Here is a 23,594-nt window from a genome sequence, read left to right on the forward strand (position 1 = left end):
GATATTCAGCTGTCCCAGCACTGTTTGCTTCAAGAATGAAATGGCCGCATCTGTCCTCGTGTTTGCAAGCTGCGTCCCCTGCGGCACGGAACTCTGCTAGTGTTTTTGTGGATCTCACGCTGTCCCCCCAACTTTCCCATTTCATTTGTAATTGTTTTGTCTATTGCTGCTTTCCTTGTATGGCCACATGAATGTCCGCAACAGGCTTTCAGTTCTCTCAAACTGTCCTTGTAGAATTTTGATTGAAATTGTGGTAAATCAGTGGATGGATTTGGGAAGGACCGGGCAGCGTATTGTGTTCTGCTGCCAGTGCACTTGTGCCCCTCTGCTTATTTGGGTCTTTGACCTTGCCCATCAATGTTTTGTATTTTTCACAGAAGGTTTATTTATTCGTTTATTTTAGTCAGATGCAGGATTTTTTTCCCTGTGATGAGTCTGGATGTTTTTTTAAAGGCATAAATAAAGGTGGACATTTGTTCCATATTTTCTGTGTTGAGCGGTTTCTGAGGTCATTGGTGCTGTGTTGGTTGTGTGGGGGAGCGTGGGGATGTGTGCTCCTTTTATTCTTGGCTACTTCTGTAGTTTGGTGCTAGTCTCCTTCTTCTATTTGCTGGAAGACAATGACTAGAATTATTATTTTTTTTCAGAAATTTATGGTAAAATAAAGCAGGAAGCACGCTGGGCCTAGAGATTTTTTCTCTGAAGTTTTTTTTACAAGCAATTTATTCCATTTGTTGAACAGCTAGAGGACGTTGCGGGCTACCTGCTTCTCCTTGGGTGGATCTGAGTTGTTTGGACCTGTTTTGCCTGCGTGGTCCCCTGTGTGCGAGTCGAGCTGTTGGTGATAGCTCCTTGCGCTCCTCCTGATGACATGGATGGTTGACGCAGTGGTCCCCGTGTCACTCACCATATCGGTCATTTATGTCTTCTCTCTCCTTACCTTTGTCACGGTGGCTAAAGATTTGTCAGTTTTATTATTTGACTGATTTGGGGTGGGGGGTGAGGAGAGAGAGAGCAAGCGGGTGAACCGAGCACTCAGCTCTCCCTTGCACTGACTCCATCCGTCAGTGCCTGCAACGGCTGAGACTGGACTGGAGACTCCTTCCAGGCCTCTCCCAGCAGCAGGAGCCCAGTTCCTGAGCACTCCCTGTGCCCGAGGGTCGGCATTGGCAGGAAGCTGGAGTCAGGAGCTGGGGTGAGGCGCCTCACCCCAGGACTCTGCGCTGAACTTCTAGGCTGGAGACACGCCCCTGTTGTTCTGTTTTAAAGAATTATTTCTAGTTGATTTCCTCGATTGTTCTGTCTTCATTTTCATTGATTTCTGATTACTTGAGGGTTTTTGTTGTTGTTATTCTTGTCTGTTAGATAGAAGCTTGCTGAGTTAGAACCCTTTTGCATTTCTTCCAATGTAACCTTTGGATGGTTAAGCTACTCCTCCAAGCACTGACTTGCCTTGGATCCACTAATTTTGTTTATAGCTTCTGCTTTATTTTTGTTGAATTTCTGTTGAGACTTCCTCTTTATGGGTTAATTCTTAAGTATTTGCAGATTGACCAGATGCCCCTCTGCCATAGACTTTCAGATTATCCCCCGTTGTGGTCTGAAAACATACTTTGCATTTCCTGATTTGTTACCTTTGTCATGACCTAGTAATTCTGGAATGGTCCTTCTGGATGGATAGTCCTGAGTTGGGCAGGGTATTCACCAAGTGTCACTGAGGTCCAAGTAGTTGTGGTTTTGCTCACTTGTACTTTTAGTTCTCTGTTATCCTTGTATTTTGATTCTCTATTATTAGGCACATATTCTTTAAAAACCGTTGTGTGTTTTTGATGAATTAGTGGTGTCATCATATAACATTGCCCTTTAACACAGCTAATTTCCCCTGCTTTGATGTGTGTTCTTACATTAATATGGCACTGTTTTATTTCATTAATGTTTTGGATATTATTTTCTATTTTACTTTATCTTTTGTTTTTAAAGAATTATTTATTTGAAATCCAGAGTTACAGAGAAAAGGAGAGAGAAAGGGCAAACAAGGTCTTCCATCCAATGTTGACCCCCCAAGTGGCTGCAGTGGCCAGTGATGGGCCAGGGGCAGGGATTTCCATCCCAGTCTCCACGTGGGTAATAGGGACCATCTTCGGCTGCTTTTTCCAGGTTCATCAGCAGGGAGCTGGATGGGACGTGGAGCAGCCAGGACTCAGACCACTGCCTGTATGGGAAGCTGCGTCTCAAATGGAGACTTTTGCCTGTCACACCACTATCCTATCTCCCATTATTTGACTTTAAACGCATCTGTATCACTATACTTAAAGTGGTTTGTGTTGGAGATAACCTTTGGTTGTGTTTTTAAATGATTTTATAATCCATTCTGATGATCTCTATAAAGTGGAAAATTTAGGCCATTTATATTTAATGTAGTTCTTGAAATGCTCAGATTGGGTCACTTAGTGTCTGCTTTTTGTTTATGTATCCTAGTATTTCATGGCATGCCATTTTCTACTTTTTTACTTAAAGTTATCCATATCACTATATTCAAAGTGGATTTATTGTAGATAGCACCTACCTAATTAGATTTTTAAATAATTTTACTGCTAGCTATGGCGTCTTATGCAGATATCTGTATTATATATCTTACATATGTGAGAACTCAACAAAAAGTTCAGCACTGTCTGAGTTAACTTTGTGCTGTGTAACAATCATGCAGTTATAACAGACACAGGGAGACAGACCTGAAAGGAGCTGTGTTGCTTTGGGAATCCACATTCCAGCAAATGAGGAGGCAGTTTGCAAACAGACTATGAAAAGGTGTGGATGCATACCATAACCACACAGCAACCACTAAACCAACTGTACGAAGAGACACAGTTGAAGATGTTAGCTGTGTAACAAAATGGCATAAAATAACAGATTGAGCGCAAATAGCCACATAGCAGGAGGAGACCCCCCACGACTGACCTTGTAGGAAACGGTGTTTGGCTGTGGGGAACTGAGGTGTTTGGCTATGGGGAACTGAGTAGCACTCTGTATGGATTCTCCTGGTGAGGTCTGGCTGTCTCAGCCTCCCTCTGAGAAGCTCTCCCTCCTGCCTGCTCACCTGGATATCAACTGAGGAGGTTGAGAGCTGTCTCTTCTGCTCTTGTACTTCACACATTCTCCTGAGACACCTTGGTTTTCTGTCTCTATTTCCCTGGGTCTGAGCTGGGCCGTCTGTGCTGGTGCTCCCTGGGTGGGCTTTGGTCTGAGCTGGGCCGTCTGTGCAGGTGCTCCCTGGGTGGGCTTTGGTCTGAGCTGGGCTTGCTAGGTGTGTTGATGTCCAACCCGGCAGGGCTTGCTCTCCCTTCCCTTGCGTGGAGTGTGCTGAGATGTGTGCATTGCTTTATGCATTTGGCCATATTTGTTGGAATTTTTCAGCAATTGTTTCTTTGAAAGTTGTATTCTTTTAATTGGTTTACACATCTCCTCTGGCACAACTTTGGGGGCTGTTACTGTTGCATAGGATGATTGCCCACCCCCTCCAATTGTGTTATTTTCATCGGCGATATATTAATTTGTTTCCAGATTTACTAATTTACTTCCTGCACAGTCCACAAGCTGACTTTTGAGGCTTCTGCTTTTCTGTGGAGGGAGGTCCTTTATCTGTGTAGTCTGGTCCCTGGGTCTTGGTGGATGCTGCGGGTACCCTTGAGTTGTTGAGTTGTTTGAGTTGTTGCATGTACCCTTGAGTTGTTTCTTGCTGTTGGGCACCATGTTTCCGAGCTGGGTGATGCATGGTGTCCTTTCTGATTCACGCCCTGGCATTCCTCAGTGGACTCACTCCCCCGGGGATCTTTCTCTCTGGTGCTCTCCATCCTTGGGTCCCCTCCTCCTCCGCCAAGGCTGCTCTCTCTCCTGGCTGTTCCCCTTTGTGTTCACGCATTTGTCTCTTGGGAAAACTGTCAGCAGGAGGCTGTTGCTGGCGGCTTTATCGTTTTCCTGGTGAGTTGACATTTTCCCAGTTCTTTCTACCTGAAGTAGTTTTGGATTGTGTTGAGGATGTTTTGAATACAACGTCTTGAGACCTGGGTTCTTGGGATCCTAAGAGTGTTGGGATCAGGCTTAGCAGGTAGGTAGGTCTGGTCTTCTCACTGCCTTCTCCTCATTCCCCTAACGCCTTTCCCCACCTCCTCACCCTCTCCTCTCTTCATCTTCTACTTCCCTTCCTTTCCTGCCTGTTCCTCCTCTCCCTGCCCCTGTTTCTGGAGTGCCTTTCCAGGCCTGTGCTGCAGTTGGGGTTTCAGAGCACCTGTGATGCCCTTTGGAGCAGCCTCCCACCCCATGCACATGCCCCAGGGTTCTACCCTGGGACTCACTGCCGAAGTCCGGGGTCTGTTGTTGAGGCTCTGGCTCCCCTGCTCAGCTCCATGGTGGGATCAGGGGTTCTTGGGTAATCTCAGGCTACTTTCCTCTGCCATTTCAACACTGGGCCTAGAGGGGCACGTGGAATGGGACCCGAACCCCTCGGGTCAGGGAGCGGGGGGTGCCTGTTCATTCCCAGGTCCCTGCTGAGAGGCTCTCTGCCCCCTGGGCTGGCAACAAAGGAATGGGAAGATCCTCAGAGACTGCCTTGTTGCCTTGCCCACCCATGCCCCTCTGCCCTGGCTACCTGGTGCTGGGTGGACGGGATACCTGCTATCCCCTCCATTCAGGCCACCTGGTGCTGGGTGGATGGGATACCTGCTGTCCCCTCCATTCAGGCCACCTGGTGCTGGGTGGACAGGATACCTGCTGTCCCCTTGTCCCTCACTGTGGGCTGCTTTCTGAGTCCTGGGCTGTAAGCATGGTATATGCATGTGTGTTTTGTGCCCTGGGGACTGCAGCTGTCAGAATTGGGACTCTCCGCTTATTCCAGCAGAGGCTGATCATTGTTGGCCTTCTGCCTAGGACTTTCCACATGTTGTCCTGCAATGCCACAAGTTCAGTCAGTGTTTCCCAGAGCCCCTTGTTAATTTGACACCACTTGCTTTGCCTGCTCCATTCCCTGGCCACACTGCACCTTGCAGTGTCTGCACTAAACACTTTGTGTGCTCTGTTGCATGGCCACACTGTGCCCTGCGATGTCTGCACTAAGTGCCCATCTCCCTGGCACGCTCTCCCCCCCAGACTTTCATAGGATTGCATTCTTGTCTTTGATGTCTCAAGTGCCTTTTCTTCTGGAAGGACTCCTTGGCTGTCAAAGCTTAGTTCATTTTTTTTTAAGCCCATGTTATGTTTTCGGAAGGTGCACTGTTTTTGTTTTAAATCTTGTATCATGTAAATCTTTTGCCTTTCTGCACATCACAACCCATCATTTTTTTCTTGCTCTAGCCATTGCCAAGGCAACCAAATTTATGCAGGTGTACCTTGCCTCAGCTGTGCTGAGCCTCTTGGGCTTTCTGGAACATTCTAAATGCCTGCTATGGTATCCAGTCTGCACACTGTTTTCCCATGGGAAGGAATGCAGCTGTTGAAGCCTCAGACCCCCTTCTGCCTGGGGTTCCTGTGTTGCTATACTGCCAGGCCTGTGCTCAGCTGTCTGAGGTGCAGTCCTTCCTGCTTTTATAACCAGAGGGTCTCAGTGGGCATTCCTGGGTATGTCCTTCTGTCAGACTCTGAACTGACCCAAGAACTGCATCAAGTGGGAATGGGGTTGACTGGTCACTGAGCAAGCTGTGCTCATTTCGGCTTTGAGGAACCGCACCTGCTTAGCACCCTGCCAGCGTGGAGGAGGCATCCGTACCTACTTAGCACCCTGCCAGCATGGAGGGGGCATCCATACCTGCTTAGCACCCTGCCAGCGTGGAGGGGGCATCTCTGTGTTGCTTGCTGCGATACCCAGTAGGTGTGTAGGGAAATGGTGTCTTGGTCTCTGGCTGCTGGCTGGACCCTGTTCCTACCTGCTGGCCCTGGGATTCCCTCGTGCCCTTGCGAGGCCTGCTGCCAGATGACGTCTTTCTTGTGGATTTAGGACAGTTCCCTCCAGGTTGCTGATCAGCACCCTTTGTCAGGCGGACAGATTGCAGCACCGTGTGCACCTGTTGTCCACCTTGCTCGGCTTTGCTCTTTCTCCCTGTGCTGCAGTCCTTGGCTTTGTGTCGCCTCATCTTTCAGTCTTCTTCTCACGTGAGGACTTCTCTGTTCCAAGGTCATGATCTATTCACCTGTATTTTTCTCTAATGATTGTTGCATTCGGGTAGATACCTGGCAGATTTAGAAGGCAGTTGGGGCGGTGGTGGCGGAGGGGAGAGAGTTTTAGTTTAGTCAACATTTTTTATATGTTGGGGGAGAGTCTGACGGGCCCGGGACTGCCTCCATGTGGTAGGGTGACCATGCGAGGGAAAGGGGCACCAGGCACGGCCTTCAGCACTGGGCTTGGGGGATGGGAGCAGGCAGCAGCTCCCGGTTTGCACATGGGTGTGGCGTGCCACATGCAGTCATCATGGCTGGTGTTGACCTTGTTTTTGGCAGAGACAAGGTTAGGGTGACTTTACATTCTAAGCATCCTGGATGGGAGCATCAGCTTGGCCTGGTGGGGTGGTGGGCTCGCTTCTGCTCTACCTGAAGGACAGTACCCAAGCTAGTGAGGATTTTATCTGTGCTGATGGTGAGAGGTGGGGCAGACCCCTTCATGGACAGGGCTGTCTCATTCCCCACTCTTCCTGGGCCCCGTCTCCTTTCACTCGCGTGTCTGTCTATCTCCACCCCAGCCCTGTTTGCTGCTGGTAAGCCTTTATGGCTGGCCCAGCCGCCAGAAGGCCCTCGCCCTGCCACGATCTGCTTGTTGCACTGTTTCGCATGTTCTTGGCCCTTTTTTGTACAAGTAAATACTGGAATCAGCACCTGAGTCCACTGAAAGCACAATTCCATCGGGATTTATTGTTAACAGGAAATTTGTGTAAGTTTAGCAAGTGGTCGCTTTACAAATGCCAAGCTTTCCCATCTTTTGGGTGTAGCCCGTCTCTGCCCTGCTCTGATGGGGAGTGTCACAGTTTTCGGGAGAGTGGAGCCATGATCCACGCCCCTGAGCTTTTGGGGTTAGGCCCGTGCCTGCAGTTTGTACCTCATTGTTCTTGTCAGTTGATTTTCTTGAACTTTTTAAAAAATCTTGTGGCTCTGTTTAACAAAGTTGATACATGTAAATATTATTGACTTTGAATGTTCCAGCCTTTTGTTCAACGACCTTTTTTGAACCTGTTCTTTCTCATCTTATCAAAAACCAATTGACTAAGATTGTTATTATGTTTTGTAAACTTCCTCAACCCCCTCAATCATGGGCATGCGATTTCCATTAAAGCACAAATCCCGCCCGCGTAGTTCACTTGTGCATCCCGCAGGCAACTTGTGGGGTTGTAGCCAAGTGAGCTGGTGCAGAGGGGCGCCACGCTCTGATTAAGATTTGAGAATCCATATTGCCAACAGTGCAGAGGGTACTCTTGCCCTGAGAACTCTTGACCCCGAACTGCAGAAGAGCGGGTTTATAAAGGCAAAACCCACAAAGCAGGAGGGGTCCAGGGGGCTGAGTTAATGCGAAACTACCTTAAGGATTAAACAATTACTGGCTTTAAAGGTGTTGTTACTGTACCAGATGAAATTCATTTTTCGTCTAGGCATGCCTGAACAGCCTAGCCAGGAGTTCGAGCATTCCTGCCAAGCAGGATGCGATTTTCTTGGCTGGGTATGTGTTTGTCTGGGGCTGGAGTGGGGTTTGGGACAGGATGCCTCACTTAAGATGGAGCCCAGCATTACCCGGAGTCCCTCAAGTGAAGCCTGCCCCATCAGTGGGAAGGACTCCCTCTGGGCTGATGGTTTGCTAAAGTGGTTAATGACCCCCCACTTGTGAGAGAGCATGTGCTGCCCAGCTTCACCCCAGACCCACCAAGTCCTCCATGTTCATGCTGTGGGACTTGTGCTGCCTTGTCTCCTCCATGCCAGGCCAAGAGATTGGTCCTGTGACCTCACTTCTTCCAGGAAGCTTTCTTGGGCTTCCCCTTCAGAAAGATGTATTCAAGAGCAAACTCACAAAAAGAATAATGCTCAACCATGGGGCCAGCATTGAGACACATCAAATTAAGCTGACGCCTGCCATGCCGGCAACCCCTGTGGGCCGCAGTTCGTGCTCTGAAATGCTCTACTTTCAACCTCACTCCTTGTTAATGTGCCTCGGAAGGCAGTGGAGGATGGTGTGGGTCCTTGCACCCCTGTGCCCACTTAGGAGACCCAGATGGAGTTGTCAGCTCCGGCTGACAACTGGCCTGGCCAGCTTCGGCCTGGCCAAAGTCCTGGCTGTTGTGGCCATTTGGAGAGTGAGCCAATGGACGGAAGGTAGCCTTCTCTCTCTCTGTAACTCTACTTTTCAAATAAATAAGTACAATCTTTTTTTTTTTTTTTCTTAAATAACCCTCATGTCCAGGTGAAACATAAGCCTCCAAGAAAATCATCCCAAGTGTGATGGAAAAATACACAGAGTAAATGAGATTATGGTGGGCCAAAAATGCTACCGCCGTCTGGGCGAGGGAATTGGCTTATGAGCAGCAGTAAACAGGGACCTGCCAGTGTATCATAATGTCAACAATTAGATGCGAAGGGAACACTGGACTGAGGCACCCCGCACTCAGCTGGTGAGCCAGAAAAGCAAATATGAGGCCACGGACCACATCGTGTAGGGAAGCTGTTCGCCCCCACGCAGCCTGCTCAGCAGTCCCTCCTGTGTGTGCAAGCAACACACATTAGAGCCTTATTCTGTCTTTTTAGAAAAGTGTTATTATTTTCCATGATACGTCTTTGTAGAAAAAACGACTCCCCTCTTGCCCTCCCCTTTCTCCCTCCCCATTTCCCCCCATATTATTGCAGTAGTATAGTCCTTTAGTAACAGTTACACGTTCAACATTCTCCTATTTAAGCGTGTGATGGCATGTAGGTATAGACCAAGGTAGAAAATCTAGTGTCCTGTTGTCAGGGTGTGTCTGTCTCACTGGGAGTCCTCCTTCGTTCAGGAGTGGAGATGCCAGCATACCATCACATCCTGGTGTGCTGGCTTCCGGCATACACCTCACCTATGAGTTCACTCATAATCTGTTTTGTATTTTGCATAAAGGTTCCCTTTTATCAGAGAGAACATACATTTGTCCTTTTTTTTTCTTTTTAAAGATTCATTCATTTATCGCAAAGTCAGATATACAGAGAGGAAGAGAGACAGAGAGGAAGATCTTCCATCCCATGATTCACTCCCCAAGTGGCCTCAACAGCCAGTGCTGTGCCAATCCCAAGCCAGGAGCCAGGAACTTCCTCCGGGTATCCCACACGGGTGCAGGGTCCCAAAGCTTTGGGCCATCCTCGACTGCCCTCCCAGGCCACAAGCAGGGAGCTGGATGGGAAGTGGAGCTGCCAGGATTAGAACCGGTGTCCATATGGGATCCCGGTGTGCTCAAGGCGAGGACCCCAGCCGCTAGGCCATGCCACCGGGCCCCATACATTTGTCCTTTTGGGATTGACTTATTCCACTGAGCATAATGGTCTTTAGTTAGGACCATTTTGTTGCAAATGGTAGGATTTTTATTCTTTTTAATGCCTGCGTGGTATGACCAATGTTTCACAAGCCTGGCCTTCCCATGAGGCATTTCTTGGTGATGAAGGATTCCGGGAGGTCGTGGTGAACATAGATGAGTCCTCCTTCTTGGAAGCTCATTTCCCTGCAACCTGAGTCAGCTGAGCAAGGTGGTCATGTGCAGGCAGGTGTCAGAGCTGAAAAATACTCCCCAGGGCAAAGAACGGCTCTGGGAGGCCCCCACCCGAGAGCCCGGGAGTAGCCAGTGTGAACATGACAGCTGAAAACACATGTGCCCTGGTGTGGGCACACTGATGCTCACAGTGTCCTGGGATGGCATCTCCGTCCTCCATGTGTGAGTATGCCCGTACCAGTGTGTGCTCGTGTACACGTGTGTACGTGGAGCCCATGTGACTCCACCCTGGGCACCTTAACTCCCTCCCTTCTCCAGACAGTACTTAGGATGCTCTGGGCTTTGGGACATGGTCACGATGTCTCAAGGGCGCCAAGTCTTGACCTCAATTATCAGACCAGCACTCCTAAGCTCCAGCGTGAACAAGGTGGGTAGGACCTCACGGTGGGGCTGTCAGTGGGTGGCCTTGGGAGCAGGGTAGGGGTCGGGGCCTCAGCCCTCCTTGCCCTTCCTTGTCAGCAGCCAGCAGCATGCAGCACATGCCTGCTGCCTTGCCTCATGCAGCAGCTCACTCGCACGCCTTGTGCAAGCACGTTGGGCCAGTCCTGGTTCACACACACATCTTTGTGTCTGAGTCCCCTGCTCTGCGCCCCAGGAAGGGGTAATGGCTGCTTCCCTGTGGCTATCTCCTCTGCGGCTGACCCGTTGGGATCTGCAAGCTCTTAGGGGTGGCCTGTCTGGCATGGGCTGTGGCACTTGGAATTTGGGATTCTAGAGTGACTGTGTTAGGCCGGCTGTCAGTGCACTGAATGTCAACCTGGCTGATGTAGCACAAACGAAGTACATGCTCTCGGGCTCTTTATGTTGGATGGGGAACGGCAGAGTCTGGAGGGAGGGAGGTGGAGCTGGCTCCAGCTACTGCAAGCTGGGTGTCGTCCTCTGGCCCTTGCTCTGCCGCCTGAAGCTGGTGGAGTCTATCCTTGTCATCTTTGTCCTTCCTGGGGTAGGAGGGGAAGGACGGGGAGAGAGGGGCTGTGGATGATGGCAGCACCTTCCTTTCGAGGCACTGTTTGTTGGGAATGGAAGATGCTGTCAGGTGTGATGGGGTGGGAGTGTCTCCCGTTGCACTTGGGCGGTAGAGGCAACAGGTGTGGGGCTGTAGGAGGAGGGAGGGCCTGTGCGGTCCTCCGAGGTTACAAAGGGGGCAGGATGGAGCCCTAGGGTCAGGCGCTGGTGGATAATGTGTGCACAAGCAAGAAGTGCTGTGCAGGTCTCTGGGTTCCTGTGCCTAATGCCCCTCTCCACACCTGGTAGCAGGAGGGATCCTGACTCTGCATTTATGGAGTGCCATTGAAGGCAGGTGTTTCCCACAGTCTCCTATGTGTGAACCAGGCAGCGTCTCGGAGAGCTCGAGTTCCATCCAGGGCCTTGGCCCACAGCCCACGTGCCAGGGCTGGGGCCTACCTGCTGCTCACTGCCTGTTCACACTCTCGTTGAGTTTAGAGTGCATCCATGTGTCCCCTCTGAGGGGTTGACAGAGGTTGCTGGGGCTCAGTCTCAGGTGGGGAACAGTCCTGGGAGAGGAAGAAGGCACAGTGGGGTCACAGGGCTAGTCTGAGTTCTGAATTCTCTCTCCTCTCCCACCACAGTACTCGGCAGTGCCACCTGCTCTTGGACGTCCTCAATGCCACGGAGCAAGAGCTGACAGTCAGTGCCAAGAGCGACGAGGAGCTGGTCCTGCGTGCCGGCGAGTGCCAGCGGTGAGTGTGCCCATAGACCCCTGGGCCACCCCGGCAGGGGCCTTGTCTGTGCTGCCCTCACCTACTTTGGGTGGAGGAGGCCAGCAAGGGAACGTGCCCTTGGAGGCCTTGCCCTTGGGGGTGCTGAAGTGGTCACTCTCATTCAGTGACCGAGGAGTCCAGGGTGGCTTTGTGTTGGAGCCAGGCATGAGGAGGCAGCTGCATGTTGGGCTGTGTCTTGCCACTGAGGGCGTCGTGGCCTCTGCCCTGGAAAGCAGGGCCTGGCAGCATTTGCCCTTTGTCTGGGAACTGTTTTTGCAGCATCAGGCTCGTTGGAGGAGTTACTGCCACTGGCACACAGGTCAATGGCATGAGGGGAAATAAGGGCATGTCCCTAGGACAGGGTGAGGTCTGTGATCCTGGGAAGGCCCAAAGCTACTCTTCGGGACCCCACCTGCTCCCTACTAGGCCTCCCTGTGTGCCAGGAAGCATTAGCAGGGGGACGCTGGGATCATATAGGGACTTCAGACGTGAAGAAAACTACCTAGAAAGTAGCACGCAGTGTCCGAAGTTAGAGTAAACGGGTCGCTGCGTTTCTTCTCTTGTCTCTCCCTGTCTCCTTCTTTCCTCTCTTGTTTTAAAAAGATGCAGTCCCTTAAGAAATCACTGCTTTATCATTCCCCATCAACAAGGGAATGCCAGTGCAAACCTGAGGGAGGTGTGGCTACGCAGGCGTTTGATTAAAATGAAAGGAAATAGTTTCCCGTGGTGGTGAGGGCGGAAGCTGCTGGGACCCTGTGGTAGTGAGGGGGACTTGCTGGTGATGAGGGGGCCTGTTGGTGGTGAGGGTGGGAAGCTGCTGGGACCCTGTGGTGGAGAGGGGGCCTGTTGGTGGTGAGGGTGGGAAGCTGCTGGGACCCCATGGTGGTGAGGGGGCCTGTTGGTGGTGAGGGTGGCAGCCACTGGGACCCCGTGGTGGGGATGTGGATTAGCACCATCGCTTTGAAATGCAGGCTTGTACTTTCCTCCCTATCACCCTGCTGCGGCCTCCCCTTCTGCAGCCACAGAAGGATCCAGTCAGGGACGGACACAGTGTGATGTTACCGGCTGTGCAGCATGGTGGGACGATGGAGAAGTTCTGGTCCTACCTCCCACCCATGGCTGGGCCTGGGCATGGGTGGGGAGCAGATGACCCACCTGCTTCCAGCTCACGGTCATTGTGCTGGCTGCGTGGACCCTGTGGCGCACTAGCCCATGCTGTGCAAATCTACTCATGTGAAAGCCTAGCATGAGCCTACCCACGCTGTGGCGGAGAAGGCTGGGTTGGCAGAGGAGGCCTCTGGAGAGGGCGGTGTGGGGCTTGGCTGGGCAGGAACTCCGTGATTTCCTAGCTCATGGTCCTGTGGCTTTGATCCCATGGGAGTTTGGGTCACACGAAGAGTACACACACCTGTTGGAGCCCAGGAAATATTCATGTGAGATTTGCATGCCTCACTGTTCAATTTCGCATCCAGAGAAGAAGCTGTGAACAGAACTTAAGAGCTCTAGTTAATGACAGGTGTGCTGGATGCCATCCATGGAGTTGGAGACATATAAAACACAGGTGGAATGACTGGCTGCAAGGGGATGCACGGGTGAAGCAAGGGGAGCCCGGGCAGGTGTGAGGCTGTGTGGCCAGCGTCGTGTCCACTAGGGGAGTTGCTGGATGGCTCTTTCAGATTTCTGCTGCATTTGCCATTGTCCGTGGGAAAGTGTTGGAAAGCACAAGCCAAGCAGCCTGGCGGCTGCCCAGCTACTGCCACCTCTCCCCTCCTCTCTGGGCGAGTTTCGATTCAGGAGGCGATTGTGCTGGTGCCTTCAAACTTGGCTTCTTTCGTTGTTCGTGCTGGTGATACACATCCATAACCCTACAGCATGTTTGGTTTTGAGAGTTGCATCTCACTGTGATGTAAATGGCCCCATACCCCACACCTATATGTCTTTTTTTTTTAATTTTTAATTTTGAATTATGTGGTACAATTTTATACAGGCTGGGGTCACCCCCCAAACTCCTACCCCCATCAGATTTTTCCCATTTTGTTACAATAGCATAGTCCTTCATGAGGAATCATAATTCTAACAGTCTCTTATTTAAGTGTACCCTGAGCCTATGTGTCATGAAAACTTGAACTCAGCCATGTGCTTTGCAGCCCATCATAAATGGATTCTCTCATAGTGGCTTTGATTAGGATTTCATTGTGTAAATAGGCCATTTATTCCATTTCCATGCTAATGTGCTCACCTGGAGGCGGTTTCCTGGGTGTCCATGTTTAATGCCATCGTTGGTAATGTGGCCATGGCTGGACGGCCTGTCCCCAGTGCTGTCTTTCCAGCTGGTCTGCAAGTTCTGTGGCCCTTGGGATTTTTCTGAGAGGAGGCAGGTCACATTGTTTCCCCAAGGGCTGTGGCTCTCATCCTTGCAGGGAACTGTGGGCTCTGTGACTCCGTTGTGTGCGTGCTGCGAGGTGTGTCGGGCTCCTGGGAGTGGACGGCGCTGTCTGGGCTGTGGCCCTGCTTGGTGGTGTCTGAGCAGGGACAAGCTGCACTTCTCCTGGAGGACCCCAGCCTGCGTCTCTGTTGACATCACACCTATAGCTCTGCCAAGTCTTTGCAGGCGGCAGGGCATTGGCTTGCCCCAGCTCTGGCTGTGGGAAGCTGGTGATATTAACAGCCTCCAATAATTGCCATTTTGTCTTGTGCTTCAGGCTCCTTTATTATTAAGCTTTTTTTAAAAAAAAACTTAAATCCTCATTTCTGATATCTCCTAATTTGCATGTTCTTTTATTCTTTCATTCTTTTGAAATATTCATTCAATAAATATTGATACTTTACCGAGCAAGGTCATTGTCAGGCTCCAGGAGTGACAAGATGAGTAAGTAAAGACCCTCCTGGTCGAGGAGCAGCAGCGCCTGCCATGTGACACACAGAGCTGGCGGGGGCAGGTGGGGGCACAAGCAGAGGGACAGTGTCTCCTGGAGCTGAGTTTGGCAGTTTCCCACTGTACCTGCTGCTGAAGATACCGATGAGCCTGAGTCCCTGTGTGGGAGGCTCGAGTGCCTGGATGAGGGACGCCCCTCTGGCCACTCCCAAGTCTGCTAGGGGTCTCACAGCTGCTTGGGGCCTTGAAAGGACTCAGGTGCAGGCAGCGGTGCCTTCCTGCCAGCTGGAAAGCGTCTCACCATCCTGCCTCCGACGAGGCCCAGCTTGGTGCCTCTGCTCTGTTCCATCCCAGAGTTAGGACTTCTCCATCAGCGCCACCCTGGGGGTGCGGGACAGCACCCTTGCTGCTCCTCAGACGGTCAGGTGTCCAAGAAGGGTCCAGCGGCTGCCAGCACTCCTTGCTGAGAGGTCTGGGGGTGGGGCTGGCAGGGACCTGGGTGCAGCTTGTACAGCCTGGTCTAAGAGCCAGAAAGAGTGTGGTGTTCTGGAGGGGTGGGGCCGGGAGGGGCCCAGGATCGGAGGTGACACCTGCAGGAGAGCTCGGTGTCCCTCCCGAGTGAAGGCTCATTCACACGTTCGCACCCCTCGGAGCCTCATGTGGGAGGTTTTGTCCTCATTTTTCTAGATAAGCAAGCTGAATAAATTGATCAAAGTCACTTAGTGGGAACCCATCTGTCCGCTGCCAAAGGCTGGGGCCCTGCTGCGTTGGCGCTGTGGGAAGCCTGCTCCTGCCGAGCAGGGCCTGGCGCAGTCCTGGGGATGCTGCAGCTGCGTGTGTTGCAGGGGCGGGATGTCCTCCTCCTGCTCTGCAAGGTCTCCCTCCCCCCAGCTGCCTTCAGCCAGGGAGGGCCTCACCTCAACCAGCAGAAGACAGGGAGGCGGGGACAGACCAGATGTTCGGCTTGCACAAGTGTTTCCTTGAGGCTGTGCCTGGTACCCGCCCCGCAGGCAGGACCCCGTGTGAATGTGGCCCTGTCTGAGCTCTGTCTCACTGCCTTGAGGAAGAGAAACACACAACAGGCCTTGGTGGGACAGGACACAGGGAGGTGAGGACGTACCCCCGCCCCAGGCTGGAGGGCACAGGGAGGGCAGCTTGGCAGGCTTCCTGGAGGAAGTGATGTCAGCGTGGAACATGTCTGACCCCCTGGGAGAACTGATTTCTCCCTGATCTGAGGCTAGGGGTCTGGCGCATGTCTGGTGTGATCCTGCTTCTGGGGCTTGGTCCAGGAGAATATGTGTTTGTAACTGGGCTCACCTCCACTAACGTGCCACTCCCTGTGGCTGTCACTTCTGGGGTCTCACCATGACAGATAAGCTTGTGGGGGAGCCCCAAAGCTCAGGAGCAGTCTTCTGACCCCTTTGGAAGTAAGTGACTCCCCAGTGTGCCTGCAAAAGTGCGTGGTCTCCTCCTCTGTGCCAGCTCCACCCTTGGGTGCCTGTGCCTGGTGCTGGTCTCCAGTGCTGACAGCATCTCCGGCATGCCACAGTGCCAGTCACCGCCACCGCCTGCAGTGACTTTCACGTCCCAGGAAGTGAGGGCCGGCTGTGGGCAGGGCCAGGAAGCTGAGGATGAGTGCACAGGGCCCGCTGCAACATCAGCCCCAGTTACTCAGGCGGAGATCCCGAACCGGGCGACCCTCCCCAGTGTGACCAGGGACGGTGGGCGGCCTTACTGAGGGAGATGGTGTGAATTTCTTAAGAAAAAAAAATAGTGTCACCGGCAGGAACAAACTTAGTGGAGAATTAAGTTATGATAATCATTTTACCACCTTTTTGGGGGGATGGTTAATTATCCAACCATTAAAATGAAATTCCCTGATAACCCTCACACACATGTAAGTCTCTGATTTCTGGAGCTAGCTGATACCTCCTTATGAGCGTCTGGGTCTCTGCTCTGGCACTCAGCCCTGGGCTGTGCCCTCCCTGTGGCCCACGCATGTGCCATGGCTGGAGCTTGGTGTGGCTAGCGTGCAGACTGCCCCTTAGCGCATGTCGGCAGCCTTGCTCGCCTAGTCGCCGGGAGCTATCTAAAGGAAGTTGTCTTGTTGTCTGGCAAGAGCGAGGAACCACACTGTCACTCTGCAGAGAGGACTTCATGTCAAGGGTTGGGTGGCATCCTGGTCTGGGCAGCTGAACAGGTGGTGGCTGGTGGGAACAGAGCCACAGGTCCATACCATCCCATGGCTCGGCACCTGGGCAAGGGGGTGGGCTCATTCAAGTGAGTTTTGGGGGATATAGCGGTGCCCCTCAGCCCTCTGAGGAAGGTTCCTGTTGGCTGGTTCCTGTTTGCTGCAGGAATCATTAGACAGAAGCCATCAGGGCACCAGGAAGCCCCAGAAGAGAACAGTAGCTTCTTCCTCCTGCTGTGCCACCACCCACCTCTGGCACCTCACAGGTCACAGGCCAGCAGGGAGCCGTGAGCTTCTGCGTGGTCTGCAGGGGCTCTTCGTTTCCGAGGTGTGTGTAGTGGGGCCAGTGGCAGCAGAACCGCACTCCGCCAAGCTTTGTTCTCTGTGCCCGCAGAGCCTCCAGCCCACGTCTCAGGTGCTCCCTGCATCCCTGCTGGACACAGCACCTCGCTCTAGGGCGGCTCTGTCAGACACAATTAGCTCCTGCCCTCCCGTTTTTAGGATTTATTCATTTATTTGAAGGGCAGAGTTACTGGGCAGTGCAGTGGAGGGAGGTCCTCCATCCACTGGCTCACTTCTCAAATTGCTACAAGTGGGACTGGACCAGGTCAAGATCAGGAGTCTGGAACCCCAGCTGGGTCTTCCACATGGGCACAGGGGCTCAAGGACCTGGGCCATCTTCCTCTCCCTTCCCAGGTACATCAGCAGGGAGCTGGATGAGTAGTGGAGAAGCTGGGACTAAGGGATGCTGACGCCGCATGCTGCAGCTTAACTCCACATGCCACAGTGCTGGCCCCAGGATTGAGTTTTTCTGTCCTCCGTGTCTGCTCGTGTCAGACTGGAGGCTCACACACTCTACTGCGTGTTGTAGTTGCCTGGGGAGCTTTCCAAAAGGCGACGCCCTCACTTGCATCCCCCTCCAGCACTAAGCTTCAATTGGCAGGGTGTCCCAGGGTGACGTGTACAGCTCAGCCTGCACACGCTCTGAGTGTGCTGTGGTGGCTCGCGCACACCCCTGGCTCTCAGATCCCTTCATCCATCAGCCAGGTTGTTGCGGGTGGTGGCGCAACCCACGCAAGTCGCACAAGGTTTCCAGACGTGTACAGAAACCCCTGATGATATGAGCCTCCATGTCCCTTGTATGGGGCTCCTGCCAGCAGACGTGCTTCCATCCCCTCCACCTCTACCCGCTTCCCTGTTCCTGCATCGTTTTGAAGTGAATCCAAGCATTCATGTTATTTCATCTGTAATTATTTGAATTTTTAATGCTGGAGCTCCTTTAAAAAAAAGCCACAGTAGCCTGTTATCTCTTGAAACCAGCAGTCCCTCACTGTCCCCGCACTCCAGCCAGGGTGCACACTGCCGAGCATCTCTGTGTGTGCTGCAGTTCTGACTGCGGAAGCTGATAGGTTGCACACCCACTTTTTAAAAAGATGTTTTATTTGAAAAATAGTGTTTGAGAGAGAAGGAGTGATGGAGCAAAGGGGCAGTGGAGAAAGGAGAGAGGCAGAGCAGCTGGGACCTGCGCTGGCACCCATACAGGATGCTGGCACGGCAGGCGGCAGCCTTGCCCACCCCGCCCCAGTGCAAGTGTCTCCATGCACATTTCCGGCTCGCCTGTCTCTCACGGGTTTTGCAGAGCAGGCCAGGGGCTCCACCGAGGGTTTTGCCACTGTCATGCCTGTGGTGGTGGTTGCCTTTCCTCTTGGCTTCTTTCTTTTGCTCTATTTCCTGCTCAGTCAGTGGTAGGCACTTAGAGACCCAAGTACTCTGAGTGATTGCTCAGTTCGGGCTCCAGCACTGGTTCTGTTGGTCTCCTTGGCGGGGGCCAGGGTGCCTCTGGGCTCATGCTGGTGGGGGGTGCCTGGTTTGATGGGTCCACTTGCCTGACCTCCACACGCCCTTGCAGGGAATCCCCAAACCACCACGTGTACCCCCATTCCTCCCCATTTCCTCCTCAGAAATCTTCAGACTTTCCCGCTGTAGCTCAAAACAGAACACAGGGGATGTTTTCCTGTCTCAAGTTTGGAAATGGTTGCCCGGCCGGATCTAGAAGCCTCCAGGAACCCCGGGGAACTGAGGGAGCCCCAGACCTGGGGCTAGTGGCTCTGGCTTGTGCTGGGGCTGGACGGCTGCAGCCACCAAGGGGGCAATGCCATCTGTACACCTTCCATGGAACCTGTTTCAGGGCTGGGAAGGCCTGGGACCCAAGGGCTCATGGTAACTTGGGCAGTGTTTCTGTGTGCCAGCTGCCATAGTCACTGGGAGCCAAGAGCTTCTTCTGGGTTTGCCATGGGGGTGCAGAGTTCCAAGGACCTGAGCCAGCCTCTGCTGCTTTCCCAGGCTATAAGCAGAGAGCTGGATTGGAAGTGGAGCCACTGGCCCCCAACCAGCAGCCATATGGGATACCGGCACCACAAGTGGAGGCTTAATATGACACTCCATTGTGCCGGCCTCTGACAATGCTTCGGTTTCACACCTAAAGGACCTTGATGACCTAAGAGCCCAAATATTCCCTGCCAAGTTATTATTATTATTATTATTATTTTATTTATTTAGTTTTAGTTATTTATTTTAAAAGGCTTCTTTTTATCTACTTAAAAGAGAGAAGGTTGGGGTAGGAGGAGGTGTCTTCCATTCTCTGGCTCACTCCCCTGACGCACACACCAGGGCTGGGCCAGGCCAAAGGCAGGAGCCAGGAGCTCTCTCCGGCCCTGGATGAGTGGCACGGACCTCAGCACTTGACCCATCATCTAGTGCTTTCCTGGGTGCGCCAGCGGGAAGCCAGATGGGAAGCAGAGGAGTTGGGACTTGATGGGAACTCTGGGAGAGGACACAGGCATCCCGAGAGGCAGCTGAGTGTACTGTCGCACAGCATTCACGCCAGACCTCCATCTCCCGGGCCCAGGGCCCCTGGCCGCTGCCCTCGCCCCAGTCTCCTGTTTCCAGCCTCCAGTACCGTGTTTGGCTCGGTTTTGGAGGAGATGCGGCTGAGACCATGGAGGGAGCAGGCAACAAGGGTGAGGTGCTCGCCAGAGTCTCCTCTGGGGGGCACCGCTGGACTCGTCCCTTAGGGGATGTACTTCCGGGGTAGGAGGGGACACTGTGCTCAGAAACATCTTCATCTCGTCCCCGGGATGGTGGCAGCCATAACATGCTTCGTGCTGCATGAGAAGTACCTACCTGAGAACAAGACAGGAGTGAGGGTGACAGGGCAGCGCCGGGAGGGGAGGCCTCGCTCCTTGAAGCTGTTGGCACCACACACCTGGTGAAGTGAGGCCGACTGGGTGCAGCCATTTAGCTTGTCAGAGAGTCCGCGTGAAGTTTATTAACTCGGAAGAGCTGTGAGCCAGCAGCACCTGTTCAGGGTAGACCCAGGTCTTCCCCATGCTGATGCTGCCGTGGCATGCTCAACCAGGTATGGTGGGCTTCAGTGCCAGCAGAGGGTGACCAGTTCTGTGAACTGCATTCTACCCCACCACCTGGCTGAGAAGCCCTAGGACTGGCCAAATCAAGGGACTGGCCCAGGAGTCCTGCTGGCTGCGTCTGTGTCAGGCTCTGGACGGAGATGCTCACCACGGGGAGCTCTGTGCACTTGGCTTTCCTTGCTGCTTCCGGTTGTGAAGCAAGTCCCTGCTGGGAACTCACTGTGTGCCTGGCACTAGTGAGGGACGGACGCCAAGGGGGCAGGGGTGTTGTGGGAGGGGAAGGGGCTTGTCCTGCGTCTCATATCCCTCTGTGCCCCAAGAATCTGAGCACATGACTTCCTGCCACCTGGATGGTGGCTCCTGTACCCAGAGCACCCAGCCCAGCAGTGAGCGCCGGCCCTGTTCTTCTGAGGGCAGAACTGGGGCCTTTCCCTTCCCCCTTCAGCACTGTAAGTTACACAGGGAACATTCCAGAATGTACACGAACATTCCAAGTGGACCAGTCATTTCTGACCGTGGCAGCAGGCGAGGCCCCGTACTAGGGGCTGGGGGTGGGGAGTACTGATGAGTGGGCTATTTCCTCGCTGTGAGAAGTGGTGGAGAAAGGTGGCAGGCAGCGGCACCCACAGGAGCCACCCCAAGGAGGAGAACAAGGCAAGTCCTCGGAGAGCTTCCCAGCCCCCCGCACACTCCTCCAGTGCTGGAGCTAAGGTCCAGGGGGTACTGGGGTCACTGCTGGGCAGCTGGATGGGAGGGGCATTCCCTGCTTGAACAAATGTGCTAACATACCCGCTCACAGTTGGTGAGGGTGCTCATGGAAATTAACCCGCTTCTTGCGCGTGGCTGAGTGTCTGAGTTGACCCAGTCTTGTCGTGTCTCCCTCCATACCACAACCGTGTCTTATCTGAGTAGCAATCGATTGATCCCTGTGCCATTTTGGGGGGTCTGACAACAGTTCTGGAAGAGACCTGCCATTCCTGAATGGGAGTTTGGCTTCTCCGAGAACTCATAGCCAACATGGAAGGGTTGGGGACAGCCAGGACTGTGTCTTCTTGGCTGGTTAGGTCAGGCCCCTCTGGGAGGGGACACTGTGGAGATGGCTGTGGGGTGAGCTCATGTACCCTGTGTCTCCCTCTGCTGTCAGCCTGTGGGAGCCCCCTCCTTCCCAGGCCCACGACAGGCACCCATTGGCACAGAGCAGCCTCCCTCTCCATGCTAAAGCTCCTGTCCTGCTTCATTCTGTCATTGCTTCCCCTCTGTGCCACTACCGGCTATCGACAGGTGTCGAGCCCAAATGGATGCCTCCTGCACTTTGTATCCTTGGTACCACAGCAGCAGCAGGGACCAGCATCTATCTGTGTGTGTGGTGGGGGATGCAAGGTGATGCCTTTTCCAGGGCAGAGGCCTCACTCACCATCCCAGAACCTGAGTATGTAAGAGGGGCCCTGAAATCAGAGGTGTGCCTGCAGGAGGCCAGAGGATCCAGGCAAGACAGAGCAGAGGTTGGAGGGTGCTGGGCTGTGTCTCAGGGACTGGAAAGGAGCTCAAGGAGTGGCTGTCTTACAGCCAGGCTGTTTTCCCTGACCTCAGGAACCATGCAAGTACTATTGTTGAGGCCTCAGTAGAGAGCTGACCCATCACAGAAGAGGGGGGCATGTGCTGCCACCTGGCAGGCAGTATGGCCCAGGCCCTGCCATGCCAGCCATGGCACCTGGGGCCCACCATGCCAGCCATATCACTCAGGCCCTGCCATGCCAGCCGTGTCACCTGGGGCCCGCCATGCCAGCCACATCACTCAGGCCCTGCCATGCCAGCCATGTCACCCGGGGCCTGCCATGCCCACCTCTTTTCCTGTTTCATAGAAGTTCCTGGTGCTCCCTCCCTTCCCCACCGTTGGGGCATGACCTGCACTGGGGCCGCATCCCTGGCCTGGGACCTCCAGCCTGCTTTCTGCTGCATCCAAAAGCCCTCAGTGAGACAGTCGCTGTGGTGCCATGAATCTGTGGTTGGTCAGCATTCTCAAGCTCCAACAGTTCTGTGGATTTGGGTGTGCATGGATTGCCCGCCTCCAGCACATTCTATCTCCAGCCAGGGCATGATGGCCAGACTGGGCCCTGCTGGCTGGCCCCATGCCCTTCCCTAACCCTGGCACTCAACTGGTGTGCCTCCCTTGTGGTTTTCTGCAGTTGCCCCATGAAGATGGGTGCTGACATTCACCCTGTTTCATGGAGGTGGACACAAAGGCCCCTCCACGTCACCCAGTGGCTGTGGCTTCCGGCCCAGGTTTGCTGTGTGTGGTGCCACTTATGGTGTGTCTAGCAGAGGTGAATGTGGGAGCTGTGCAGACCTGGTGGTGGCTGAGCCCCATGCTTGGTCATTTGCAAGGTGGTCATACTGGCTCATGGGATGCCACGTGCTTCAGAGTTCACTCGGAGCCAGCGGAGGGTCCTAGCAGGAGGGTGGGTACCATCCCACTTGTGTCTCTGTGTTTGGTCCCAGAGCCTGGCAGGTACCTTACAATGGGTGCTGTCTGCCGTCTGACCTGGCACTGCTGAGTAGGCTGCCTCAAGACGTAGCTCAGGGTCCCCTTGGGGTCCCTGGGTGATAGTGGTTCCTCAGGGTCCCAGGTTATAGGAGCTCTTGCAGGAATGAGGGGCCTCCACCTCCTCTTGCTGCAGCCCCTGCCATGCACAAGTGAAGACCCTGAGAGAGGATCAGGTATTTAAGAGGGAGGGATGGAATTCCTGCCATAGGCTGGGCTGGTTCTTGCCTCCAGCCCTGGGGCTTCTGTGCTGGACGTGGAACAGCAGGGGCTGAGTGCTTGGGGTGTGGCAAGGGCCTTGCTGCAGAACCCCGAGTGATAGTTGCCTCTGATCTTCGCCGGTCGCCCAGTCACAGGTGGGCACTCTGCCCCACGGAGGTCCTAGCTGCCATGAGGACGAACACGCCTCGGGGCGCCTGTCTTGGTGCACAGCCCAGCACCAGACCAGGCAGCGCTGCCCTGCTCCCCTTGCCTAGGAAACTCGCTAGGGAAGGAGCTCCAGACGGCAGGCCGAGTCTTAACCACACGGCCGCCTGTTTCCGTGTTATACACGACCCAGAAACAATACAAACAACTAAAACGTCCAACAATAGGGCGTGATGAACAAATTACGGCACATTTGTGTAATTGACTGTTAGGCAGCTACGCAGAAATTGTGCTTTTATGGAATTTGTGATGCCAGGCTCAGCTGTCACAATAAGGAAAAGTGATGCCAGCAGACTCCGGTGGGGGACGAGTCCTCTGCCCAGAGAAAGGAGACATCCCCTCAGACAGAGATGGCCTGCCCAGCCCTCAGAGCCTGTCCCCTGCTCAGACTAGGGGCAGCTTTTCTCAGAAGCTCTTGGGGACCTTGACCACCCTCCACTCTGGCTCCTGGTTGCTGAGTGGGGGTCTTGGTGTGGTCCCCTCTTCCCCGGGAAAGGCCGCCTTCCGGGAGTGTCCCTGGAGGCTGGGAGAATGGAGTTAAAGGGACCGGCCTTCCGGTTCGCCACAGAGTGCCCTTCCTACTGGTGAGTGAAAGGCAAGCCATGTGCTGCCTGGGAAGAAGCCTGCTGCTCATTCCATCACCTGTCCTTGCTGCC

At 53.5% G+C, this 23,594-nt stretch overlaps 1 protein-coding gene across 1 annotated transcript in view; it reads left to right on the plus strand.

The window, feature by feature from the left end:
- Positions 1–23,594, plus strand: part of TRAPPC9 (trafficking protein particle complex subunit 9) — a 338,695-nt gene that overhangs the window by 218,797 nt on the left and 96,304 nt on the right. The window contains exon 20 of the mRNA XM_040988506.1: positions 11,345–11,455. Coding sequence (XP_040844440.1) covers positions 11,345–11,455 — 111 coding nt within the window. The remainder of the gene's footprint in view (positions 1–11,344; positions 11,456–23,594) is intronic.

The sequence above is a fragment of the Ochotona curzoniae genome, unplaced genomic scaffold (genome assembly GCF_017591425.1).
Source record: "Ochotona curzoniae isolate NIBS_2020 unplaced genomic scaffold, NIBS_Ocur_1.0 contig_4895, whole genome shotgun sequence".
Taxonomy (NCBI): domain Eukaryota; kingdom Metazoa; phylum Chordata; class Mammalia; order Lagomorpha; family Ochotonidae; genus Ochotona; species Ochotona curzoniae.